Source organism: Homalodisca vitripennis, chromosome 4 (assembly GCF_021130785.1).
Source record: "Homalodisca vitripennis isolate AUS2020 chromosome 4, UT_GWSS_2.1, whole genome shotgun sequence".
Taxonomy (NCBI): domain Eukaryota; kingdom Metazoa; phylum Arthropoda; class Insecta; order Hemiptera; family Cicadellidae; genus Homalodisca; species Homalodisca vitripennis.
Genome location: NC_060210.1, coordinates 77,805,809 through 77,829,660, shown reverse-complemented (window position 1 = coordinate 77,829,660; position 23,852 = coordinate 77,805,809). Strand labels below are relative to the sequence as shown.

The window sequence follows — 23,852 nt, the reverse complement described above, 5'->3', positions numbered from 1 at the left end:
TTATGCGCAATTTGCGCGAAGCAAACACCGCCAGAAATACCCGAATTTGTGGAAAAACAAAAATTGGCTTTTGTACCACGATAACGCCCCTGCTCACACGTCGCTGGTTGTACGCAACTTCTTGGCCAAAAACTACACACTAATGATACCGCAGCCACCGTATTCCCCAGATCTGGACGACGCTACGCCACGATTGACGAATAAATAAATAATTTTTGAAAATACACAAAATTCTCGATACTTTTTGAACACACCTCGTATGTTATGTAGATGTCGAAAAAAGTGTTACTGTTACGTGTCGGTGTGTTTTAATGCATAACATGTATATAATGTATAAAATAATATACGTTTAATGTATAAAATATATATAAGGCATAATGCTGATGTATATGTCACACCAAATATCAACTCTCTAAGTTTACTCGTTCTAAAGTTTTTGTGCTCATAGGCAGAAATTGAATGCTGTAAAACTTTCAAAAAAATAATGGCAAATGTGATTCTTAATGAGTTTACTGACTAATATTCCGAATATAAAACGTTTCTTCTTTACTTTGTTCAATTACAGCAATCATCGGCTATATTAGGATTAGCAAATTTGGTTGAAAATTATTTGCATTTTTCAAAATAATAACATAACACTCATACATATGGTATATACAGGTATTTCTCTCATTACACACTGTTATATATATTACATATTTATATATATATATATATATATATATATATACATATATAATAGTGTGTAATATATATATATATATATATATATATATATATATATATATATATATATATATATACACAGTATATATTGTGCAATATAAACCAGATATTATCAGCTGTTCCAGAAAGTATCACCATTTGAAAGGCGTGTCTCCACACTTTGATAAAATAGGCAGTGGTATTATGATCGGTAGAGAACGACGTTTGGGATTGGAAACAAAAACACAAACAACGGAGTATAGATACTAATTTTTAATGATTCGATTTCTTTTTTAGTTATTGCATTATTATTTGCTAAAGTTATAAGCACGGTTCTTCGTTTTCAATCTGTAAGGAACCGTTGAATCATTAATTTTTATTTGTTGCATGTTAACTGTGAATCAAGATGTTGGAAACAAAACAGGATTACCATAGGGCGTCAAGTAAGTAGTAATTTTGGAGAAATTAATAAAGCAACTGCTTATTTACTAACCACACTGAAATATTACGTTATCATGTAATAAAGTAGTTATCTATTTATTTAACTAAACTCCAAGATATTTAGTTTTTCTTACAGTATTCTGGTGAAAAATATAGGCTAGTGAAAACTCATCATGGTTATTTTATTGCTATGCTGACTAAGAAATGTAGGCGTAACTTTTAGTCCCTGCCCATTTAACTCAAGTTTTGGCTGGGAAGTGCAAATTCCTGATAATAGCAGAGATTTAATTGCTGCTTTTTCTTAACACTGTGTGATATAAAGTCTGACTATTCCTTGTTTCCAAGTATTTTTTTGTATTGTGTCAGAATACGGAATTAATGAATGATGAATCCCTAGGACATTTTCGCTCTACCTTTTCCCGTTTTGTATTTTAACGGACCTGGAACACCCACCTACAGTCATTCAAATCTTGTTTTAGCAGGATTTCTTCGCCCTTGTGTGTTATGTATGGTGAATCTTTTTTGTCAGTTGACCTTTAAATTGTTTTACTTGTTTTTATGGGTTTGTTTTTAGACATGAAATTAAAAACAAAAATAAAATTGAATAAAAATTTAGTTTAATTTTATGCCTAAGTGAACTAAAGTGCAGAATTGAATTCTGACATTGAGGAATATAATTTACAAGCGAGAAAATTCCCACCTCTGTGTGTTGTTGGGTTAATTACCATAACTATGAATAAAACTGTAAATTAATTATTTTATTCTACAATTTTATTTGCTTTAATGGTTTACTAGGCCTATCATAAATAATAATAAGGAAACTTAACTTTACGGTATCAATTTACATTAACGTGACCATGGAAAGGTAGGCTATGTTCATTTTTTTTTCCTGAAAACTATAATTTTTCCTGAAAACAATATTGAAGAAAAAATTCGTCGGCAACGAAAATCAAAGGAGCTACGATTTTTTTAAGTCCTCTGAAAACTCCGTTTTTGACAGTTTTCTATAACTCCGCGTCTGCTCAAACTCAGTATAGCCAGATTTTAAAAAACCGATTATCATACCAACAACGAGAAATTATCGTACTTTCATATAAAATAATCGTACCAAACACACTTAATGAAAAAGTATGTTATGTTCGTATAATAAATTATGTTATAAAATTCACTTTTGGTTTGTTACTTGTATAAATTTGTCAAAAATCTTTCATGGTACGATAATAACTACCCATCGTGTATCTTATCGGCGCATAAAATCAATGAAATTATCGTACCTTTACGATAATTATCGTACCTCTGGCAACACTATCCATATTTTGACAGTTTGGTAATACTCCGCGCCTTCTCAAATAAAAAGGGACGCCATTTTGAACTACCGTTGTTCCTCCACGTCTATTCTTAACCTCCTAGTTCAGTAGTGGTAATGGCACACCTTTGTGTTGGATGTTCGGTATCTCACGTGGAAGCAATTCGTAAAGACGAGTCTGACTAATACGTTAATCCTGTCAACGATGCATGCCCGCTGCGCAGTGCTGCGCACTGCTTGCTCTTTTAGAAAAAAATTAACTCGAGCTTGCAAAAGTCGAATCCCAGATCACGTGATGCCCCTGCTCCTTAACGCAATAATGTCCGAAAGGCATAAATATAATACAATAATATACTTTCCCCCCATTTCATATGCACCTGTGATAATAATACTTGGCTATAAATGCTCAACCCATGAAAAAAAAGTCCATTTTCCATGGTCACGCTAATGTAAATAAATACCAACTTTACTATTGATATTATCTTTATTTTAAACAGCACACAAGCAAAAATTTGTAAGTGAGAGAGTCCCGGTGTGTACAGTATAATAAGTGGGCACCAACACAATCAGATGATGAATATCGATTTTAAATATTGATACTATCGAATACAACATTTGACATATAGATATTCATAATTTATCACTGCCAGCTTTCTTTATTTAACTAACTAGTGCATTGGTGATCATGTTGTAAAATATATGTGTCGATGAGAAATTATGATTATTGGTGGTGATCATTCGATCATTTTTTAAATGCTATCAAACATGTCTACCTTAATAGTTAGTACTATGTGGCTCAAGAGTACTTTGAATACAATTAAGTTATTTTATACAATTTAAAAACAATTCATTTCTCTTACATATAAAAATATAGCTTCTCTATATTAACATTTTTAAGCCTAAAACTTAATTCAATTCTACATCATAGTTCAAAATGTATTCAAAGTAAAAACGTGTGAGTTATTGACTTATAGTGGCAAGAACAGTGATGTACATGTCTTCTTTCTTAAACAAGCAGTCATGTTTGTCCTTGAAAATAAATAAGGTAAGTAAATGTTATTGTTTTGTTGTAATTATATTCTCTATTTTAATTTTAAAGTTATATTAATATCCATACATTAATGTCTAAGATTGAAAACTAGCCAAACCATATTGTTCTCTGAAATGATCTATTATGTTATTTGGTCTGACATTTTGCTTTCAGTCCTTTGGGTGGTCATGAATATCTCCATATCATTCGATAATCATTATCTGATTGTGTTGGTGGCAGTTTATTATACTGCAGCCGTTCCCGCTGCGCATGTAACACTGTGTTAAGCATCTGGAAAGACTTTAATAAGCGGCCTACACACGTTATTCGGTTGTCTTTATTGGACAATTCGATATATTATCCTACTTCAATATGTAAAATTCGTACACAATAAGTTTTAATAAAATACAGAAACAAGAATTATAATTTAAAAATACTCAAGTTTAACACTAACGTTTCAAAATAACAAAACCAACTATGGCCTAGACTTAAATATCAAAGAAACCTTATAATATTAATAACTTGCCCAGCTATATATCAATGAGTAGGCTAACCGCTTTTGTGAAAAGGAGGAAAGAATTCTCCCCATTGGTTATCAGGAGCCAAACCCACATCTTGAAGCCACTTAATCAAATTTCGTCACTTGTGACAAATATCTCACACATTTTCCTCATTCATCGCCATTTTCAAAGTCTCAAAATATTAGTTACTTCTTGCTTACATTAAATTTATTATAACTAATAAGTTGAAATCATATGCTAAGTTAAATAAATCGTAATATTGAATTATTCCTTCAGATAAAAACATCGAATTATTTGGCAAAAACAACCGAGTAACGAGTGTAGGCCGCTTATTAAAGTCTACCCAAGCATCCTAACTAATTATAGTTTTGGTTGATCCATTAATCTACCTGACTCATTGGTATTAGAAAGCCCACCACTTGTGTGTCTGTTTACAAAAGGATTTTACTTTAAAGGATTATACTTTGACGTGTATTAAAAAGGAATATTTAACATATTTACATGCTTAACAGGTTATCTTGAATAGTTTTGCTATCAAAATATTAATAAATTTAAATTTCACATATTTGGTAACTGTATCTTTGATTGATTGTGTACTGTGAGCTGAATGGGCAATAAAACAAGTTATGACGATATTAGATCACAAAAGTAGCTTGTTGATAAAGTGCGATTTGGTGGTCGATGTGAGGGAGGTCAAAACTAAATTTCATGAGGGAAAGAATGAAAGTGGCAAGTATAATTCTGTAATTCTGTAATTCTGTTACTTGGTCAACCCCAAACTTTTTCATATTTTACTACGATAATCTATAGATGTATGTGAAATTAAAAAAAAAACACAATTTAGGCTCCGGAAAGTTAACGTAAATGAAAAATAATACTGAAATGAGCTGAATTTGTATCCAAATCAATAATATATTTCTTAAATTTCGAGCTACAAATTAATTAATTAGTTGTTATCGAGTTAAGACGAGTGCCTCCGGCCATCAGCGCGGTTCGGTGCTGCCCCGCGCTCATGTCAAAGAGAGAAAAACATCCCTCGAGATAGTACCTATCATTAAAATATCAAATTCTAGAGGGCAAACTTTGGTGCATTGCAAAAGGCCGTGTTCGTACAAAAAATGTTTTAACTTTTCCTGATCTTCACTTTAAACCATGAAACTAAGTAACGTGTTCTCACACCCGTCACATAAAAAAGGATTATCAGAGGAACCACTAGCCACAACGGTACTGTCACAACTGGCCTTCCGCGCGTCTCCCACAAGCCACTGTTATCGCGTGGACTTTGAACCTTCTTATCGCTCGGCAACCTGTAGGACGGCCTTGGGTGGCTTGAATTATATGTTTCTTGCTTTCTGAGAACATCCTTATGACCGTAGTATAATATGAAAAAGTTTGGGGTTGACCAAGTAATTACCTAGATTGGTACACCATAACATCAGATGTTATAAAAATGTTGATTCATTTTTTAAATTGTTACAATCTATGGAACTTAAGATACATTGTGTGGTCCTCACTGAAGCATGGTTCAATGGTGACTCCAATCCGATGAACATAGATGGGTTCAGCTGCTATAGATCATACAATGGTCGAACTAAAACGATGGAGTTGTTATTTCCATTGTCAGTACAACATCAGTCTCTACCTGTAATAATCTGAATTCACCAATCTCCTCAACGAATTGCAGCAAACTGGAACTAGGGCTTCGGTAAATGGTAAGTAACTGACAAGGCAGGCCGGCCCAGTCAAAGATTAGAGACATACTGATTATCAGTTGCTTGTGGGTGGGGTAGCCACAGGTTTGGCTCTAACCTTTGACAGGGCCGGCCTGCCTTGTCAGTTACTCGCCGTTTACTGAAGCCCTTGTTCCAGTTTGCTACAATTTGTTGAGGGGATTTGTGAATTTTGTCATTTAATAATAGAATTCACTTGTAAAAACTGTTTGACTCTGTTACATGTCTTGATGATATTGGTAAAGCATATTGTCTATTGTCTTAAAAGCTAAGTAACTTGAATGTGTTCACTGTATGTAAAAAGATGAGTCACACACTTTGCCAAATACAGAAAGGCCCATTGTTTCTACAAATAAAATAAATCAATTATATGTACATTTAACTTGGTCCAATTATCAGATATACAAATAACTAATTTAGATAATAGCAGTGTATTATAGTAAAATGTGTTCATTATAATTATGAAAATTACGAGATGACTCTTAACCCTCTGAACGCTTTTCGTCGCCGCCACGACTAATTAATGCCTATTATGACAGCCAAAGTCACGCCCGCGACTATATAACAGCGCTTCGTATTATATTCATATTAAAATGGCAGCAAAATAGCCAAATTCTGTATCATTTGAAAGATGAAGATTTGTTATAGTGCATATAATCGCGACAATGCATATTTTGGAGGCAGTGCATTACGTCATACTTTGTTTTGACGTTACGTTACAACTGCGTACTGCTGACTGCGGTGTTGCGTGATTTTACAAACATGGATCGTGATACTTTGGAATATTCTAGTGAAATTCGGGATGTTTTAAATGAATGTATCTAGTGAAAACGATGCAAGTAACATCAAAGCTCCTGATATACCTTCAGACATTTCACTTCGTGATTTTTCAAGTGGCAGTGGTTTTTCATAACCAGACCCTAACGAATTTTCATGCTGGGGTCAAATTTACACCAGTGCACAGTTTGCTAAAGCAAAAAAAAAAAGGCCGAAGCAGATTTTGGTGCCCTGGCTGTAATACAGGTGTGCACAGGGAATGTTTCCACTTATTAGAACATTTCTGGAGACCCCTTAGGCCTGAGAGAAAAAGAAAGACATCACAAAGCAGTGACTCTGAATAAACACGGGGGAAAAATTGTGTATATACTTGTGATGTTTTCAATTTTATAGTTTGGATTTTAGTTTAAATATAAACAAAGTGTATATATTTGTAAAAACTTATTAAATTTAGAATAATATGGCTATTTTGAAACTGTGTTTTTGTGTACATAGTGAAATCTTGAGTAGTGGATGTTAGGACATGCCAAATTTTGAAATTTTTTTTACTTCGGAGGGCTACATACCTAAACAGACAGAGGTTAAGTACAATACTGTTATACTTCTTTTATGCCTTATTGTGTTGTGAATACATTGATATATAACATGAACAATTTATTTACAAAATTGTATTTTATACGGTTTTTTAAAATGAGAACTGTAAAAACGCCAAAAAAGCTGTGGCACTAAGGGAGTGGGTATGTGGCACTCGGAGGGTTAAGAGTTGTACATGATACATACAGGTATTTAGTCAATTATCTAGATTTTATTTGTTATGTATATATTTACATCTGGGATAGTATTTATAATGAAATGTTGATTAGTAGCAAGACGAACCAAGTGCCTAATTGCTGTTGGTGTTAATGCCTATTTTGTGACATTCCTTTAACCCTCCAAGTGGCGGGACATTTTTATTGATTTTGTACGTTCGCAAAAGTAAATTTATATAAAATACTGTAAATTATATAAGTATGACACATCATATAGAAATTATTAATATAAAACAGATTTTTAATGATAAAACATGATTTTTAATGTGTTCAGATGTTGCCAACTTTGGTTTAAACACTGCTTAATCAGGATTTTATTGTTCCAGATGGATTGGTCTATGGAGGAGTGCTTGCATATGTTGGGTCAATTTTCTTACTAATTTCATTTATAAGGTAGGTATCATATGGTTAAAAATAATGTAACTCTTAAATCTTTGATTTTCATAGTTAGTAGAAAAACACTAATTTTTATATACTTAAATTCATTCCTTGGTTTATAAACAAACATTTAAATAATTATTCAATTTTATTTCTGTGAGGCCTTTAGTTTTTAAAGAAAATACCATCAGACCCACATAACTGAAATAAAAAGTGGTTAAAGTAATAATATAAACAATTTAGTACTTAAATAAGAGCACATGTCATAAAAAATACAGTATGTCTAATGTGTATGTATAAAATTAATATTTAATTAGATTAATGACAGTAATAGTAAATTTTGAAAAGGTCCAGATTTATTATTTATAAAATCATTGTAGTTCTTTGTAAAAATCATTTCGTAAGCACAGAAGAATTTTTTATTTTGTATTTATTTCAATGATTTTACTTGTGAAATACATTGTCCAGTTTGAATTGCGTGTTTTGCCATGGTCGAACTTTCTTGTTGTTGATATTTTAGACCAGTTTTATGTTTCTTAACTCTCTTTTTTATCTTCCATTTTGTTTGGCCAATGTATTTTAAATAAAGTTGTCACAATTTATTTGATAAATTCTAGCTTTTTCCTCATCACCTATTTTATTTTTTGGATTACCTAATATATAATTAATACCTTTTTAAACATTTTAGGATTGTCTGCACCTTTTTTTTCTTCTTGTGCTTCTGTTCACTTTGTATTCATTTCCATTTGTAAAAACAACGAAGAATATGTAATGGCAAAGTAAATATTTATATAAATTCATATACTCATTAATTATGATCATGTAAAGCTAGAATTTGCTTTTTTCTAAAAGAAAAAACTGTAGTATTAGAAACAGTTAAAAAATATATTACATTATGATATTAATAGTAAAAAACACTGTTTTGTTCAGTTTCTTTTTAGTTTGACTTTTTTCAGAATATAGAAGATCCAACTCAAAATTTCTTCCACAATTATTAGCTATTACAAAATTTGTTTCTGAACCAGTTAAAAAAGAATATAAAAATATCTTTATAAATTAAGTTTTCCTGGGTGTATTTATGAAGTCCTGGGTGTAATTTACGCAAATCCTTCAGTTTGTAAAAACACATATGTAAGTTACATGAAAATAACAAACCATTTTTTAAAAACATAATGCAATCTTGAGCATTTATTATTATTATTATTAAACTAACTAATAATGCAATTGAAATTTGTTAAACCCATATAGAACACTAAGTACAGTTTATTTAAAGTTATTAAACGTTTTTTATCTAACAGTTTTAACACATATGTATGGACTTTTACCTATGAAAGAATTATCTAAGTATAATGTATTTTATTCTATACTTAATGCTTACTTTAAAACTGCTAATGTTACTCTTATTTTATGAGTTTTTGTTTATGTCTTCATGAAATAATTGGCACCATTTTCAACAGCAGTATAGTTCATAATTTCTTCTCCATACTCAGAACACAAATCGTGATTAATTTACAATGGTACATTCTTTTGTCAAAAGAAATATAATCACGTGGCCATTTTGATTTTGAGACTGCCAGATACACAATGAACAAAAGCTGCATAACGTCACCCAGGGGTTATTCCATATCAAATTATCCAATGAAAAAAATAATTTTTACTAATTTGACTTTTTGTGAACATCTTTAAATAGGCGATATATAATTCTTTAAAATTTTCTAAAAGTAATCAAGATATGTTTTACCTGGCATCATTCTACCAACACCATCACGATTGTAAATATCTTACACCATTTCAGAACCATTCTCATTCAAAACTGATCAAAGACAGTCTGTTACTTTCCACTAAAAAAATCCAGCCTGTCTGTGATAATTAAATATATTGTTTTTAAGAATTACGAAAGAGATAACATTGAAAAAATATAGCCCTCCAATGCTAAAAGCACACTGTTAAAATAAACATTATTAACAAGACTTATATCAAAAAATTAATCTAAAACTTGTAATAATTAAACTAAAAACATTTCCATATTAAAATTTAGAAGTACTAACCAAATTAGAAATAAAACATTGACTGGGAAAGAGAGATAGTTTCACATCTAACTGATTGCAGAACACAGTACCTTACTTTATGTACATAGCACTGGCTACTCACACCAAACCGGTGTGTACTTCATTAAAAAATTATTTTTTAAAATAAGAACCCATTTATGTCCCAATCTGATTTTGCATGTATGTAGACAGTTATAATGTGAATACCATATATATATATGGGACATAAATGGGTTCTTATTTTAAAAAATAATTTTTTAATGAAGTACACACCGGTTTGGTGTGAGTAGCCAGTGCTATGTACATAAAGTAAGGTACTGTGTTCTGCAATCAGTACATATATAATTTTTGGGGGGGTCTTTCAAAAACCGTTTTTAAGAGTATTCCAGAAAATTTCAAAATAAACAAAACATTTTCATGTGATATATCAAATTAAAAATCATTTCAAATTGGTAAAATTCTACAAATTTGAGTTTTTTAACTTAAATATTTTTTTAGTCTACATTATTTAGAAAATACTGAGACAAAACTCAAAACTGCCTTTTTGAGGTTTTTAAAAGCCACAAAAGGCAGAAAAATATAAAATTTGGTCTTTTAATTAGTCTTGGAAGGTATAACTTCTATACACAAAATCATCAAATTCTGGTAGGTCAAGGTCTAGAACATTGGTTGGTTTGACATGGAATGACCCCCAGGTGAATTCTATTGGGTGATCAGAAGCCTTGTCAAGTTACTTTCTAAGCTAGTTGTACATTTTATAATAATAACTGTGTAAGACCCTTAACTTTTTAAAAATCAAATAAAAAAATAACCACACCGTTTGACATTCCAATGTCCTGTGTTCCACAATGGAAATTTTTATTCTGTGAGGTCTGGTTCTGCAGATGTTTTTAGCTGTACATTGTTCTCAGTTCTTTTAACACAATCAGTGTCATTGACCTATAAGACACAGCACTAAGTATTCAAATTCAGTTATATATCTCCCCGTACCACTCCTTAATAATTCCATATCCCATTTTATTTATGAGTATTAACACTTTGAACGCCGATATAAATTTAGTATTTCTTTAGATTACGCTCATTTAAGGTGAAAAAATGAAAATTCCTTAAAGCTATTTTTTTATTCATTCCTAATGACTAATAACACACGACAAAAAATAAATTTTACAATAATGTAATACTTGCATTAAAATAATCACATTTTTTTCATAATAATGGAATATTTCAATAAAAATAAAATTTAGGTTAGAGAGTAATTAAATAGGCCTACATGTGATGAAAAATATTAAAACTATGTACAAGGATTAGAAAACAAATAAAGTGTAATATGCTGATCTTGATTAGTTTATAAGTATGTTCATAATAAGCACTAGGGTGATGAGCCTTAATTACACAACAGAGAAACAACAAAAACTTTATTATAACCCCTAAAACATGGTAACAATAACTTTTTACAACTGTTTGTATAAGGAATGACAACGCAAGAACACTTCCCTAAGGCACAATGCATGCTCCACTGACAGTCAATAATGGCGGATAGTATCGTCATCGGCGTACAGACGGGTGTGGGAGAACAGCTGCCGGCAACAAAACAATTTATTGTTAACCTACTGCGGCCAGCTGACAGCTGCAACTTGATTATTTGGTCAAGCCAGTACATTACTTAGTGTTGTGGCTTATATATTGAGCTTATAAATTTCAAAAACAGTAATGTATATTTTTATCGATCGGTGGATTATTTCGTCTTCGGCGTTATAAGACCTAAAAACATTGCGGATTATTCCGTCTACGGCGTGCTAAGAGTTAAACTTGAATGGATCGTGTCTATTATACATTAGCCTAGTAAAGTAAAGCTATAGTACCAGGCTCGAAGAGCGAATATATGGCCTTAAGGTGGTCTCACACCAAATGTTTCATCATCCAATGGATAGATTTTATGTTTTGGACATCCACGAGGTACTACCTCACAACGCAAACGTCCATCCAGCGGTTGGAAGGTTAAATTTGTTTGCATCTCTTTCAGTTGAGTTCCAATCTCTGTCAGGGAAGCATTGAAATAATGGCATTTAGTGTAACTTGGTGTAACAGTAAGTTTATGAGAGGTGTACAATGGATTACTGTTGACAGCGCTCCAGGTATTCTCACTTCTTCTATCAGCTGCTCCATAATTAATCACAATCGATCAAATAAGTCAACTCTAAACAGCTATAGCTAATAATAAATGTTCAAATAACACGGATAACAGTGTTCAGCGATCAATAAAGAGACCACTTGGCGAGGAACTAACACGGTGGTGTCTGTTGAAGTGATGCTGTGTGCATGCTCAGATGAAATCATTTGCCTTCCAGAATATCCATCTGCTGGATTTAATTATCTTCCAGCGGTTGGACGGACAGTGTGTCATGTTCCATTTAATAAGCAGACGAGCAATCTTTACCGAGAATCCAACCCATCCGTCCAGTGGATGGATAGACGTGCGGTGTGAGGCAGCATTTAGGGCCTGGGAACATACACTCCTGTTAAAATTATTACAAAATTGCAATAAAACATTGTAAGAATTGTTGTGCTACAACAGATTTTAATTTTAGTAGGATGGAGGATTGTAAATATTGCCAATTGGAACATGTTTGAAGTGTTTTGTAATAACATTATTTCTCTATCGTGGTATGAATGATTGAAAATAATATGTATTCTTAAAATTCATGAAAATATGTGTATATAGTTTTTATTTATTTTGTAAGTAATAGTGCTTTGACTAATGGTTATTGTAAATTAGTTTTACCTTTGTCCAATTTCACACAAAAACCCATTAGTGATTTTGGTGATATGATAATAGAGCCCTATTTGTATTATGAATTGTGTTAAATTGTTAATGTGTTTTTATTTATTTATTGCAGTCCATACTGGGTTCAGTCATATGAAGAGACGTTCAGTGCCTTCAAACACATGGGTCTTTGGCAGTATTGCTTTGACCAATTTCGCTTCCCCTATCATCAGTTTGATCAAATGTTTGATGGCTGCCACTACATCTACAGTGATGAATATTATGTTATTCGTGAATGGCTTCTACCAGGTACGTTCTGATACTTGTTATGAGTGCAGCATACATGATTTGGAATATAAAAATTACCATTGATACAGGAAGTAAGGTTTACTGAACTCTAGTAATTCAATGAGTAGGAATTAACTAAAATGCATGAATTAGTTGTAGGCATAGGTTTTGCCAAGTATTAGTAGATTGAGCTGAATTATTCGTTTAGTTGAGAATCATCTCCAATCTTTTTTTAGATTTGATGTTAAGACTTTCTGACTTTAAGGATACTCAAAGTATGGGCTCTCACTTGTAGTAAACAGATGACCACTTGCCTTTTTGAATCTAATCAAAATCCTGAAAAATTGTGTTATCAGTTTGAATAGGATACCTAAATCGAAAGATTAGATGTATAAGACAGACATCCCATTTGGACTTTATGCTTTTTCCATTACGAATTTGGTTTGTGGTGTAATACAATGCTGAAGAATTTGAAGAAGAAGCGGCCCCTGATGTCTCAGAGAAAAATAAGACTGGGTAAGAAAGTAGGTGAAAGAAGCAGGGTTCTCGGTTGGACACTTTTTATGTTTATGAACAAATTTAGGGTATTAAAGCGCTGAATCAGGGAGAAGGAAGATAAGGAAAACATGGAATTTTATTTCGTTAACAGACATATAGAAGGCGAGGAGGTTGTGGACATAGAAGAGGAAGGGGCAGGGAAGGTGCGTCATTCTAAGAAACATTGATGGTTCAAAACCGATGTTTTTCTCTTAAATAAGTTGAAAACTCAGAACATTCTATTTATGTTGAGACATGTAGACAGTCATAATCTGTAGGTCAATGTCTCAGACTTTGTTAAGTTTCTGGAAGTATTTATTGACAGAAACATGAATTGGGTTTTCATATTAGTTATGTTTCTTCTAAATTATGAAGGGTAATTTATTTCCTCATGATTTTATTCCTCATCTTACATCATGCATTTGGATGGATTGTCAAAACTGCCTATTTCACTTTTTATCATATCTATATAATCTACTTTTAGATATGGACTCGTTGTATAGGTTAATACAAATAAGATTAATTACGTATTAATTCTCCAAAAGTAGTTCATAAGAATAATGTCCAAATTATATATTCTTCTGAACTCTATAAAATTTAATTTAGATTGCTAAGTATTTTAATTATAAATCTGTATCTGTTTGACTTGATTAAACATATTTTTCAAAATTCAAATCTAATAAAACCCATAACCATGAAATTAAAGCTCATTAAATATAACATTCTGAGTAAATCTGTAAAGAGTTATTCTGTTGTTTTACTGAAGATTTACTGTAGTTTTGTTACATTTAATTAAAAATAATGATAAAACATGTTTTAAAGAAATATTACTAGCTTTGGGATAGTCCTTTCTATTGTCTGGAGGAATTGTAAATAAAAATCAAAGTTGATATATATATATATATATATATATAATGTTTGTAATTTCAGGGTGGCTACTGGCCATCCAGGCTTGGATGACGTTGGCCTTCCTACTAGTATTTGCCGCACAGGTGATCATTGCTTTGATTGTCATCCGTTACCCACTTCGGGGGATTCTGCACTACGAGTGGCTGCTCACAGGCATAGTCTTTATATGCGAGGCTATCTCTTGTACGTATATAGAAATAACCAAATATATTTCTCTCTATACAAAGTTTGTTATGGTTAATCATTACATAAATACTTTCACTGCTGCCTTCTAATTTTGACAACTTTCTTACACTGCCACCTGTTTTAATTATTTCTAAATAAATATACATTTTTATCCAATTATAAAATAACTACGAGACTTACACTTTTTTAGAGCTGAGTTCTTCCTCTTTCTACACAAATGCTCATGCAGAAATATTTTCAAACAGAAAGCCTTGTTTTAAAACTTTAAAACATGTTTTTTGTATGAAATAAAAAGTTTAACAAAAAACATTACCATGTACTGTAACATAAATAGTCTATAACATAAATCTATTTCTCATTATTATTTGCTGTATTCAGCTTTGTCATTACTATCATTAGCTACACATATTTACAATTGAAATCCACATGTGTTAAATATCTTTTTTAGTGTAGAGGTCTAACTCACTTGTTCCTGGGCCACCATCACAATCTTTACCAGAAGCTGAAAATAAACAATGAATTGTAAAATTCTGTAATAAACCAATTATAATAAAACACAAGATTACAAGTTTTTATTACTATTTTGCTTATATTTGTTATTCGAGTAAAAAAATAATTTTCTGCTTTGTATTCTTGATGGAAGTGAGTAGGTTTTAATAGAAAAGACATTTTTCATTCTTCCACAAATTAAATGTGGAAGAATGAAAAATGTATTTTCTATAAAAAAAATAATGTCAACAAGTTGATAGGTAGTAAAATCAGGATCATTATCTGTGTCATCTTGGAATAAATCATCACTTTCACTGTCACTTGAAAATCTCAGTAACTAACTCTTCTAGCATTTGATTGTCTTCAATACTGTCACGATTCATTGTAGTTACAAAACAATTTTTGAGAACTAGAATAGCTAGCAAAACAATAACAATGCAGACGACAAATTAGCCACAATGCAGAACAACAACAAACGGTCGCCGCAACGCGACAAATAATTCGTAAACAAACCACTTTTTTCCGATATTCCAGGTGACTGCCAACAACATTACATAGATCATAATCTATAGTGTAAGAAATAAAAACATGGAAATAGTGAATGACTATCAATGCCGAAGTATAGATATGTTTAAATGCATCTTTATTACTGCAAAATTTGGCGCCGTCAGAAGACTTCGGTAATTTATAGAATTCTATGCACGACCTCAAATGTCATTGTCGGCAGTGAAAGTGTTAATCGTATCTATTTTTGAGAACAGCTTTTGTAAAAGGTTAAATTCGGTGTATAGCTTTATAAATAAAGGACCTACTTACAGAAAAAATTAACAATTTTACAAGCTTTATTTTTAAAATAGCGGTTTTTCAAAGACTAAGCAAAATACCTAAAAAACAACATGTCATAGAAAGGTAACGGGTAATATAGTTTAGTTAGACTATAATAATTTGATAACTAAGGTGGGTGATTCGCTTTTATAAAGCTGATTACTAAATAATATCAACTGCCATAACAATCAGCTGTTTTAATTTTGGCTGCATTAATTAGCTGGTTGTAACATTACAATGTTGGATTGTAATAATATCGTTATCTATTGTAGGATTTAGATTTCTTTGGATTAAAACAAAATACAATTAAGATGTGCATAATGTTATAAGCTTATATCAACATTATTTATTTACTAATTTTTATGATCTAGCTGTCACAGTGGTTTGTAATTTTATTTAGCAACTTTAATTATTTTTTTTGGAAATGTTTCATAATCTTATTAGTTATAATGAAATTAAAAGTTGAAATAAATGAAAAATAAAAACTAATAAACAGACAGAGAGACATTAAAATATAAAATGAAATAGTCTACTAGTTGCATTTAGTTATTACCTCCTCTTCTCCATACAACAATATACTAAAGTTTGTGCAGAGAGATTTGATACACCTGCATATATATTTCAAGTTGTGATTTACAGTCTTCATAAAATAGTTATTTTTATAATTAGCTTTATGACGAATGTTGTCTTTATTCTGTTTGATTTGAATGATACTGAGTGTAAATTGTCTCTGTTTGTAAATGACAGTTGGAATGTAAATGACTGTCTTGTGTTATATACCTGTTTCCTGATTAGAAGAATGTTTTGGAGTATATGAAGTGATATAGGAATAGCAGTATCAGGTTGGCCACCCAACCGGGAATAAGCCAGAAATCTTCCTGAGAACCTCTTTCCTGAGGTAAATTTAAAAAACAATTTTTCCGTCTCCAAGAACTTATAAAATAAAGCTCCTTAAATCAAGAACAATTCTCATTCTTGAATAAAAATTGTATTTTGAAATGACATGTGTTAGATAGATAGCATAGGCCTAAAATGTACAATATTCACCCTATAAACAGGATTAATAGTTCGGTTCGCTGAATTATATGTTTGACAGTTTGATAAGAGGTGCAACCCTTTTTTTGAGTACACCAGAATATGAGTTGGATTTTTACCAAGTAACGCAGAGAAGGGAGCGTTTGCATTCTGTCGCACAGCAATGATATAATGAGGTGAAGGTTGTATATATTATATAGGGGAATATATATATTCATTTCCCTGAATCTCTGCTAATTACTTTAAAGTAGATCTATTTTAAATTAATTAAATAGAGTAAAGTATTTAGTTTATTTGTTGATTATACTGAACCGATTTGTGTACCATCAAAATCATTGTTTCATACCGAAAGTTTGTCCAACTCCGACCTCTGACCCACAATGTTGGACTGCAGTATGCCCCACGGTAGCACTGTGTTGATATTTATTTGTTATCTCTGTTTTTTTACAAATTGGATACATGTATTTTCCAAACATAACAGAAAGGTTAAGTTAAGGTTAAGGTTAAGTTATTAGGTATACACAATATTATGTCGACACATCGACGGACATGAGAGAAAAACTAAGGAGCTTAAAATAGGCAATAGCAATAAATCGTTACCAATTGTCTCGTTTATCACTAGTGAAGAAATTTGAGTACTGCACTTTGTGGCATTTCTTGCAAATACAGCTGGTGACAATAAACCGTCACCGTTGCACTCGGCTTAAGAGTTAAGAGTTGTGATTGTTTATTTGGTTTGAAAATAGGCTAGAGATTTGGAAATTTTCTATCGGGAAAACCAGGGTAAAAGCCGGGAATTTAAAAAGAGGTCTTGAGTGGCCACCCTAAGTATTCTTTTAGTGCTAATGCTAGACTTGTTCTGTACAGAAAGGTTGTGAGTATCTTGTTATAGTTTACTGTTATGTTTCAGCGTTTCTGATATTCCTCTCAGTCTGGTTGTTCTGGACCCAGTCCTCTAGACGTGACTGGCTCATGTATCCCAACTTCAATCATATCTCTTATTCCTACTATTTTGGAGTATTCTCTTTTCTCATCCATACACTGGCTTCATACATACTTTACTGGGTAAGTTATTTAACTGTTGAAGTGCCAGATTGTTTTATTACTTTATTTCTTAAATGCTATTCTAATTAAGTTTTAATCTATGAATTCCTAACTACAGTAGCAAATATATGTCTTTTGCAACAGAACCATACCCTTTTGTTTTAAATTCTCGTCATAAACAATCATTTAGGCAACAAAATAATAGAAATCTCTTCTCAAAAGATTCTTTATAATTATATAATGTACTTTGTTTTTGGAATTCACATGTGTAATGAATCAATTCAAACTTTATTACTGTCCGGCATGACTGTCATAAGAGAGTCAACACAGTGTATGAAATCTCATCATCATATTAAGTTTCAATTTTGATATTGCATTTTCTAAAATGGATTGAAATGAAACACAAAAATTGGTTTTTATGTAAAACTATTATTTTAAAACTTACTTTGTAACAAGTAGTCGAAATAAGAACACAAACTTTAGTCAAGAAATATATATCCACATAATCTGTTTATATTACAGAATCCTGACAAAATCAAAGGATTTTGCTTAGACCTCTTTCCATCTAAAGTTTTGATTGTAGATTGATTTACATAAAAAACTTTATGTTATTAACATTTGAAATAATTTTAAGCAATTGATTTTCTATCATAAATAACATAATTATATTTCTCTAGAATTCCAAGCACTAACAAGTTGCGTATTTTAATTCTTAACATAGTACTTATCCAAAAATCTCAAACCGATTGTATTGAAAACTTAAACCTGAAAATATCATGTAACAATTGATGAATTTGGTTCCAGGATGCACGCAGAGCTTACGATCTACGACGGGAGAGCAAGAATCTTGTGATGCAGATGTATGACCCCAACTCTCGTAATGGTTTTATGTAAATGTTTTATTAGAAAAATAATAGCTGCTCATCTTCAATCAAAATCTTGCAATGTATTTGGAATCAATAACTTACTTTTTATGTAAAGAAAGATATATTTTCCATATCAATACTAGTGATAAAAGTATATATTTTACAAACGTTTTTAGAATGGATAAAATAATTTATAGACAAAATTATTTGTTATGATACTGTAATATAGTAAACCTATATATTAACAACTAGTGTTTTATAGTAAGACCTTGATTAATCAAAAGTTATTCAACCAAGACGTCAGTTCACCCTTTCACTGCTAACATCTGCCTTTTCAAATGACTGCAATCTTCATATTAACTGCCAGCACTTTATATAAAGTTGTTTGTGATGGTTTCATTTAATTTTTTTACATTACAAAGCAAAAAATAAAGAAATAAAACCCATGAGTGGGTTGGTTTTTTTCTTTTTATTTTATTTTTTCCGATATTTTATGTTTGGTTGATTTTTGTCACTTCCATGTAAGTTTCTATTTTTTTCTTTTTCAAGTTTTCACTTATTTATTTTTCTACAGGTTATTACATCATTAAATATTTGAAACACTGAACAAATATTTATAGAACAAGAACTTTGTGAAAATTTGCAGCTGTACATGCTTGTTACCATGTCGGTTGCCTGCAGAACAATACCTTAAAATTTCAAGATTGAACTTATATTATTTCTGAGGTCATGACTTACTGACGATCCCAGTTCCCGATGTGATTACCAACCTTTGGTCCACCAAGGTCCTACTGTAATAATTGAGGTTTGTTAGGAATTAAAACAATAATGCCTATCAGTCATCTTCTGACACTACTAGTTATGAATGATAAGTTCTTACATTAAGTAAACACAGTTGTAATTGATAACTTCATCTAATGTTTGAGTTACAAAACGTGAAGGAAAAATTGCATTTGCATTGTATTACCACTCTCCTGTTGTTGATTTAAAGACTTAAAGTACCGTACATATTCCATCCATTTATTATTTTTAGTTATTGTATATAGATTAAACAGATATAAATATATTATTTTTTAGATTTTTATATTTAAGTATTTTAAATATATTAGTAATTAGTATTTGAATGAACAATTTTTTATTTTACAATGGACGTTTATAACTATATTTGTTGTGGGAATGTAATTATTTATATTCATTACGAAGACAGGATCTTTTGTCATATAAGTTTATTTTCTTTGATTGAATTTTTAATTTAAAATGATTTTATTAGATCTGATAATGTTATACTGTATATGTTACTCTGGATGCCTTGTTACTTGGCCTACCTCCCCAGACTTGCAATCTCATCTCGATAGCGTACGTTACTCTAGTATAGTTGGTTAAGCACACCATTCTGGCCTTATTCATAAATCGTTGTTAGTGGTTGTTGAGCCGTCAGTTATTTTCTTATCAATTTTATACAGTTTTGCTGTTAACATTTTACATATTCACGTTATTATTATTCATGATTTGCTTTTGTTTTTGCTTCTTTTATTACTGTAGTTCATAATAATCGGTCCCAATTTTTCCAGATTCTTTATTCAGTGAAGGTACCTGATAATCTACTAAATGAGGCTTGAAATAGTGTCTAACGTTGCTTTATTGAGAGTGTACATGAAAATAATAACCGTTTTACAAATAAAAAAAAAAGTATTAACTAATGTTGTACAAGTTCATAGCTAGCAAGAATATAGCAAGCAACTTTTCTTTGGATGTTACATGTTATTCCAATTTTAATACCACAGGCCTAAAAAAATATTGATTAGTGTAGAACTCATGGGTGTAATATTATCCTCAAGATTTGATAGTTCTTAAGTCTAGGTATTCTCATACATTTTCAGAGACTTTTGTTAGTTTAGTTTTTCTTGATAGTAGTAATATTAATAGCAGTAAATTTTAAGTATGTTGGAATTGTGTAATAAATTGCTTTTTATTTTTACTACAATTATTAAGGTGGAGGAAAGAAATCTAACTTTCAAATGGCAATGGAAATTGGCAATCATTGATTTTTCTAAAAGTTGGAATAATTGAGGACCGATTTAAGGATATGTAGTTATTTGAAACTACTAAGCTTATGTACAAAGTCATGTACTGTTTTATTTTCTTAACCCTTCAGCATGGGAGTTTCTTTGAATCACACTACTGTCTGCCATGCGAGTTTTTCTGCTCATGAGATACATTTTTTACTACTATACACTACACCTCTTAACATGTATATATATTTGATTACCTGTTGGAAGCACAAAATAAAACACTTCCATTATTTTCACAAAACAATTAAACCCAGCAACTTATCTGGAAATTGGATTGTGTATGGTAGCTTTTGAAGCAAATTTCAATACGAAGTACAACATAGAAGACTATGAAAAATAACAAAATGTAAACATGCTATGTCGGTAGAAGGTTTTGATATATATTATTATGTTTAGCCATTCAGCTGATTTAAGCCATCTTTTTAGTTAAAAAATTAACTGAATAAAACAAAAATGAAACCATTGTATAATGAATGACACATTCTTTATCTATCATGACAATAAATGCTTGGAATGGTGTAGTGCCACTGATATATCGAATAGGAAAACTGTACACAAAAGTGTGAAAGGGCCGCAGCTCAGTGAGTTTACCAAACGAGACTGTTACATAAAACTATGCTGAAGGGTTATAAGCCTACACAAATATGTACTGGTATGTAATTTATTTTTTATATTTTATAATCCATGCAATTGTTCATAGCAAAGCAGCTGTCAAGCAATTACTAATAGCATAAATATTTACTTTTTATGGCACAGATATGTTAGTCTTAATGGCACAGTAGTTAAACTAGTGTTTATCATTAAGTTTCTACACTTAGAACGTAACAATAATTAATTGAATTAGTTTGAATTTTTCATTTGCATTCTTATATATTAAGTTTAGTCCTAAATGTACTGTATATACTTCTCCTTTTTAGTAATTTTATGAGAAAGTGAACTAAGTACGCTGGTCTTTCTTTAATTTGTTTGGAATAATACAATGTTTTTAAAAACAAGTTTATTTTTAACTGACACAGTACTAAATTGTTATTTTTGCCACTTCTGCCAGCTAAGGAAGGGAAAAGTAGAATTATGGATCCTTGAAGTATCCAAAACTGTCAGACTTTTAGCCAACTCTATTTCATGTGTCACTGGATAGGGTGTGGTGTACACATAGTAATAGCTGAACCACATTGTGTTGGGTGTGTCTTCAGCTGAACCACTTTGTGTTGGTTGTGTCTTCGGTTTTTATTTTTGGCCATAAACTCATCCCAACTGAGACTGTACAGAAGTGTGTCACAAATTGGACAATGAATGCTTACCAACGCATTCAACTTTACTTGTTTCCATCCCGAAATTAGGATTTGGGTAGTATCCACATGTAGCTTGTATCTGACCAGGTTGGATAGTATATGAGGTAGTTAGTCCCTTTGCCTATCCACAATCCAGGTGATAGAAATATGTACATTTAATTTTTTACTAAATGTTTTAAAAATTTTTTTTTACATAAGCATGAATCAAAGATTTAGAAAATCAACTGTAAACACAGTTAAAATGTTGTACATTATAGTACATTGGTTATAGTGAACCAGACATCTGCTCCATTCCATCCACTTTAAACACTTTCACTGCCGCCTCCTAATTTTTGACAACTTTTCTTACACTGCCGCCCATTTTTAACGATTTTTAAATATATATAATTTTTTTAACTAATTATAAGAAAACCATAGGACTTACATTTTTTTTTAAAGCTAAGTTCTTCCTCTTTCTACACAGATGCTCATGCATAAATATTTTCAATACAGAAAGTCTTGGTTGAAAACTTAAAAACATAACGTTTTTTGTAAAAAATAAAAAGTTGACCAAAAAACATCACCATGTACTAGTCTGTAGCATAATATATTTTTTATTATTTTTTTCTGTATTTAGAATTGTCATTACTAACACTATAGCTACACATGTTTACAATTAAAATTTACTTATGCTGAAATATTTTTTTTAGTGTGGAAAGTCTTGAAACATGGTTCTTTGCACATGGCAATTTTGCACTCGCTACACTGATATGAAGTGTCTCTTCTTGCAGCCTTGCCTGATTGTTTTTTAGTTATCAAAGAGCATACCTTGCACCTTTTTTGAGCTCTTTTCTTTCCTTCAGGCACTGGAATCTTTTCTAAGAAAATGCTTCCCAGTTTGTAGTCTGCTTAGATGCCTACCGTTAGTATTTTGGTGGAACATCTTCTTGAACAACCATCTCCCCACATAATTTTTTCATGAATTGTGTCATGGGTAATTTTTTTTCTATTTTACTTTATTGTAAATAATGTTTACAATTAACTAGGCACATGAGTATTACATGAAAGAAAAAGCTTTCTCCACCATTTTATTGATTTATGATCAAAAGCTCCGTATGACATGCGCTGGTCAGACAAAGTCGACACCATACTTGTTCTTGTTGTAGCCTACAACACAGGCTGGCTTGGTCATTTCTTTGCCTGTTTTGTTTGTGTAGGTTACCATTTCAGCTCTGTGTCTGGTGCTGAGCATATGGACATCTTTTTTGTCCCTCCAACATATGGCTAAGATGTTTCCATCCCTACGACACAACTGAGCACCTTTCTCTAATCGGGGTTTTTCAGTTCTTGTGGCAGCCCAATTCTGTTTGGCATTACAGTTCCTACAATACCTGTATTTAGCTGTTCTAATGCTGTAGCTAAAGTTGGACTTGTGTAATACCTATCTGTATAGAGTGTACGCCCTTCGCCAGCAAGATTACCCAGTAAGTTTATTACAATCTGTGTAACAACATTGCTTTGCCCACAATAAACCTGAAAATTCCAAATATAGCCAGAGGTACTCTCAGACACCATATATAATTTTATTCCATACTTGCTAGGCTTTTGGGGCATGTACTGTTTGAAAACAAGTCTTCCTCTGAACTTGCACATCCCCTCATCAATTGTTACATTTTCCCCTGGGCGGTAAGTTTCCTTGAAACGTTCAGCAACGTGATCAATCAGTGGCCTAACTTTGTATAAGGGGTCATAACCGGGTTCTCCTTTTTTTAGGCTGGACTGAGCTGTCACTCAAATGAAGGTTAGAGAGAATCAAAAGAA

The 23,852-nt window shown here is 31.5% G+C and overlaps 1 protein-coding gene across 1 annotated transcript; it reads left to right on the top strand.

The window, feature by feature from the left end:
* The first annotated feature begins 890 nt into the window (after positions 1 to 890).
* LOC124359569 lies at positions 891 to 22,252 on the top strand. The gene is made up of 6 exons (XM_046812435.1): positions 891 to 1,148; positions 7,646 to 7,712; positions 12,643 to 12,818; positions 14,265 to 14,426; positions 17,689 to 17,843; positions 18,627 to 22,252. The coding sequence occupies exons 1-6, from the start codon at positions 1,112 to 1,114 to the stop codon at positions 18,714 to 18,716; spliced, it is 687 nt and encodes a 228-aa protein (XP_046668391.1). The 5' UTR covers positions 891 to 1,111; the 3' UTR covers positions 18,717 to 22,252.
* The last annotated feature ends 1,600 nt before the right edge of the window (positions 22,253 to 23,852 follow it).

Bases quoted from the DNA above. Each gene is read 5' to 3' on its own strand.
- LOC124359569 (XM_046812435.1), top strand. From the start codon at position 1,112: ATGTTGGAAACAAAACAGGATTACCATAGGGCGTCAA. The intron at 1,149-7,645 runs GTAAGTAGTAAT...TTATTGTTCCAG, and splicing joins GGATTACCATAGGGCGTCAA to ATGGATTGGTCTATGGAGGA. The intron at 17,844-18,626 runs GTAAGTTATTTA...ATTTGGTTCCAG, and splicing joins CTTCATACATACTTTACTGG to GATGCACGCAGAGCTTACGA.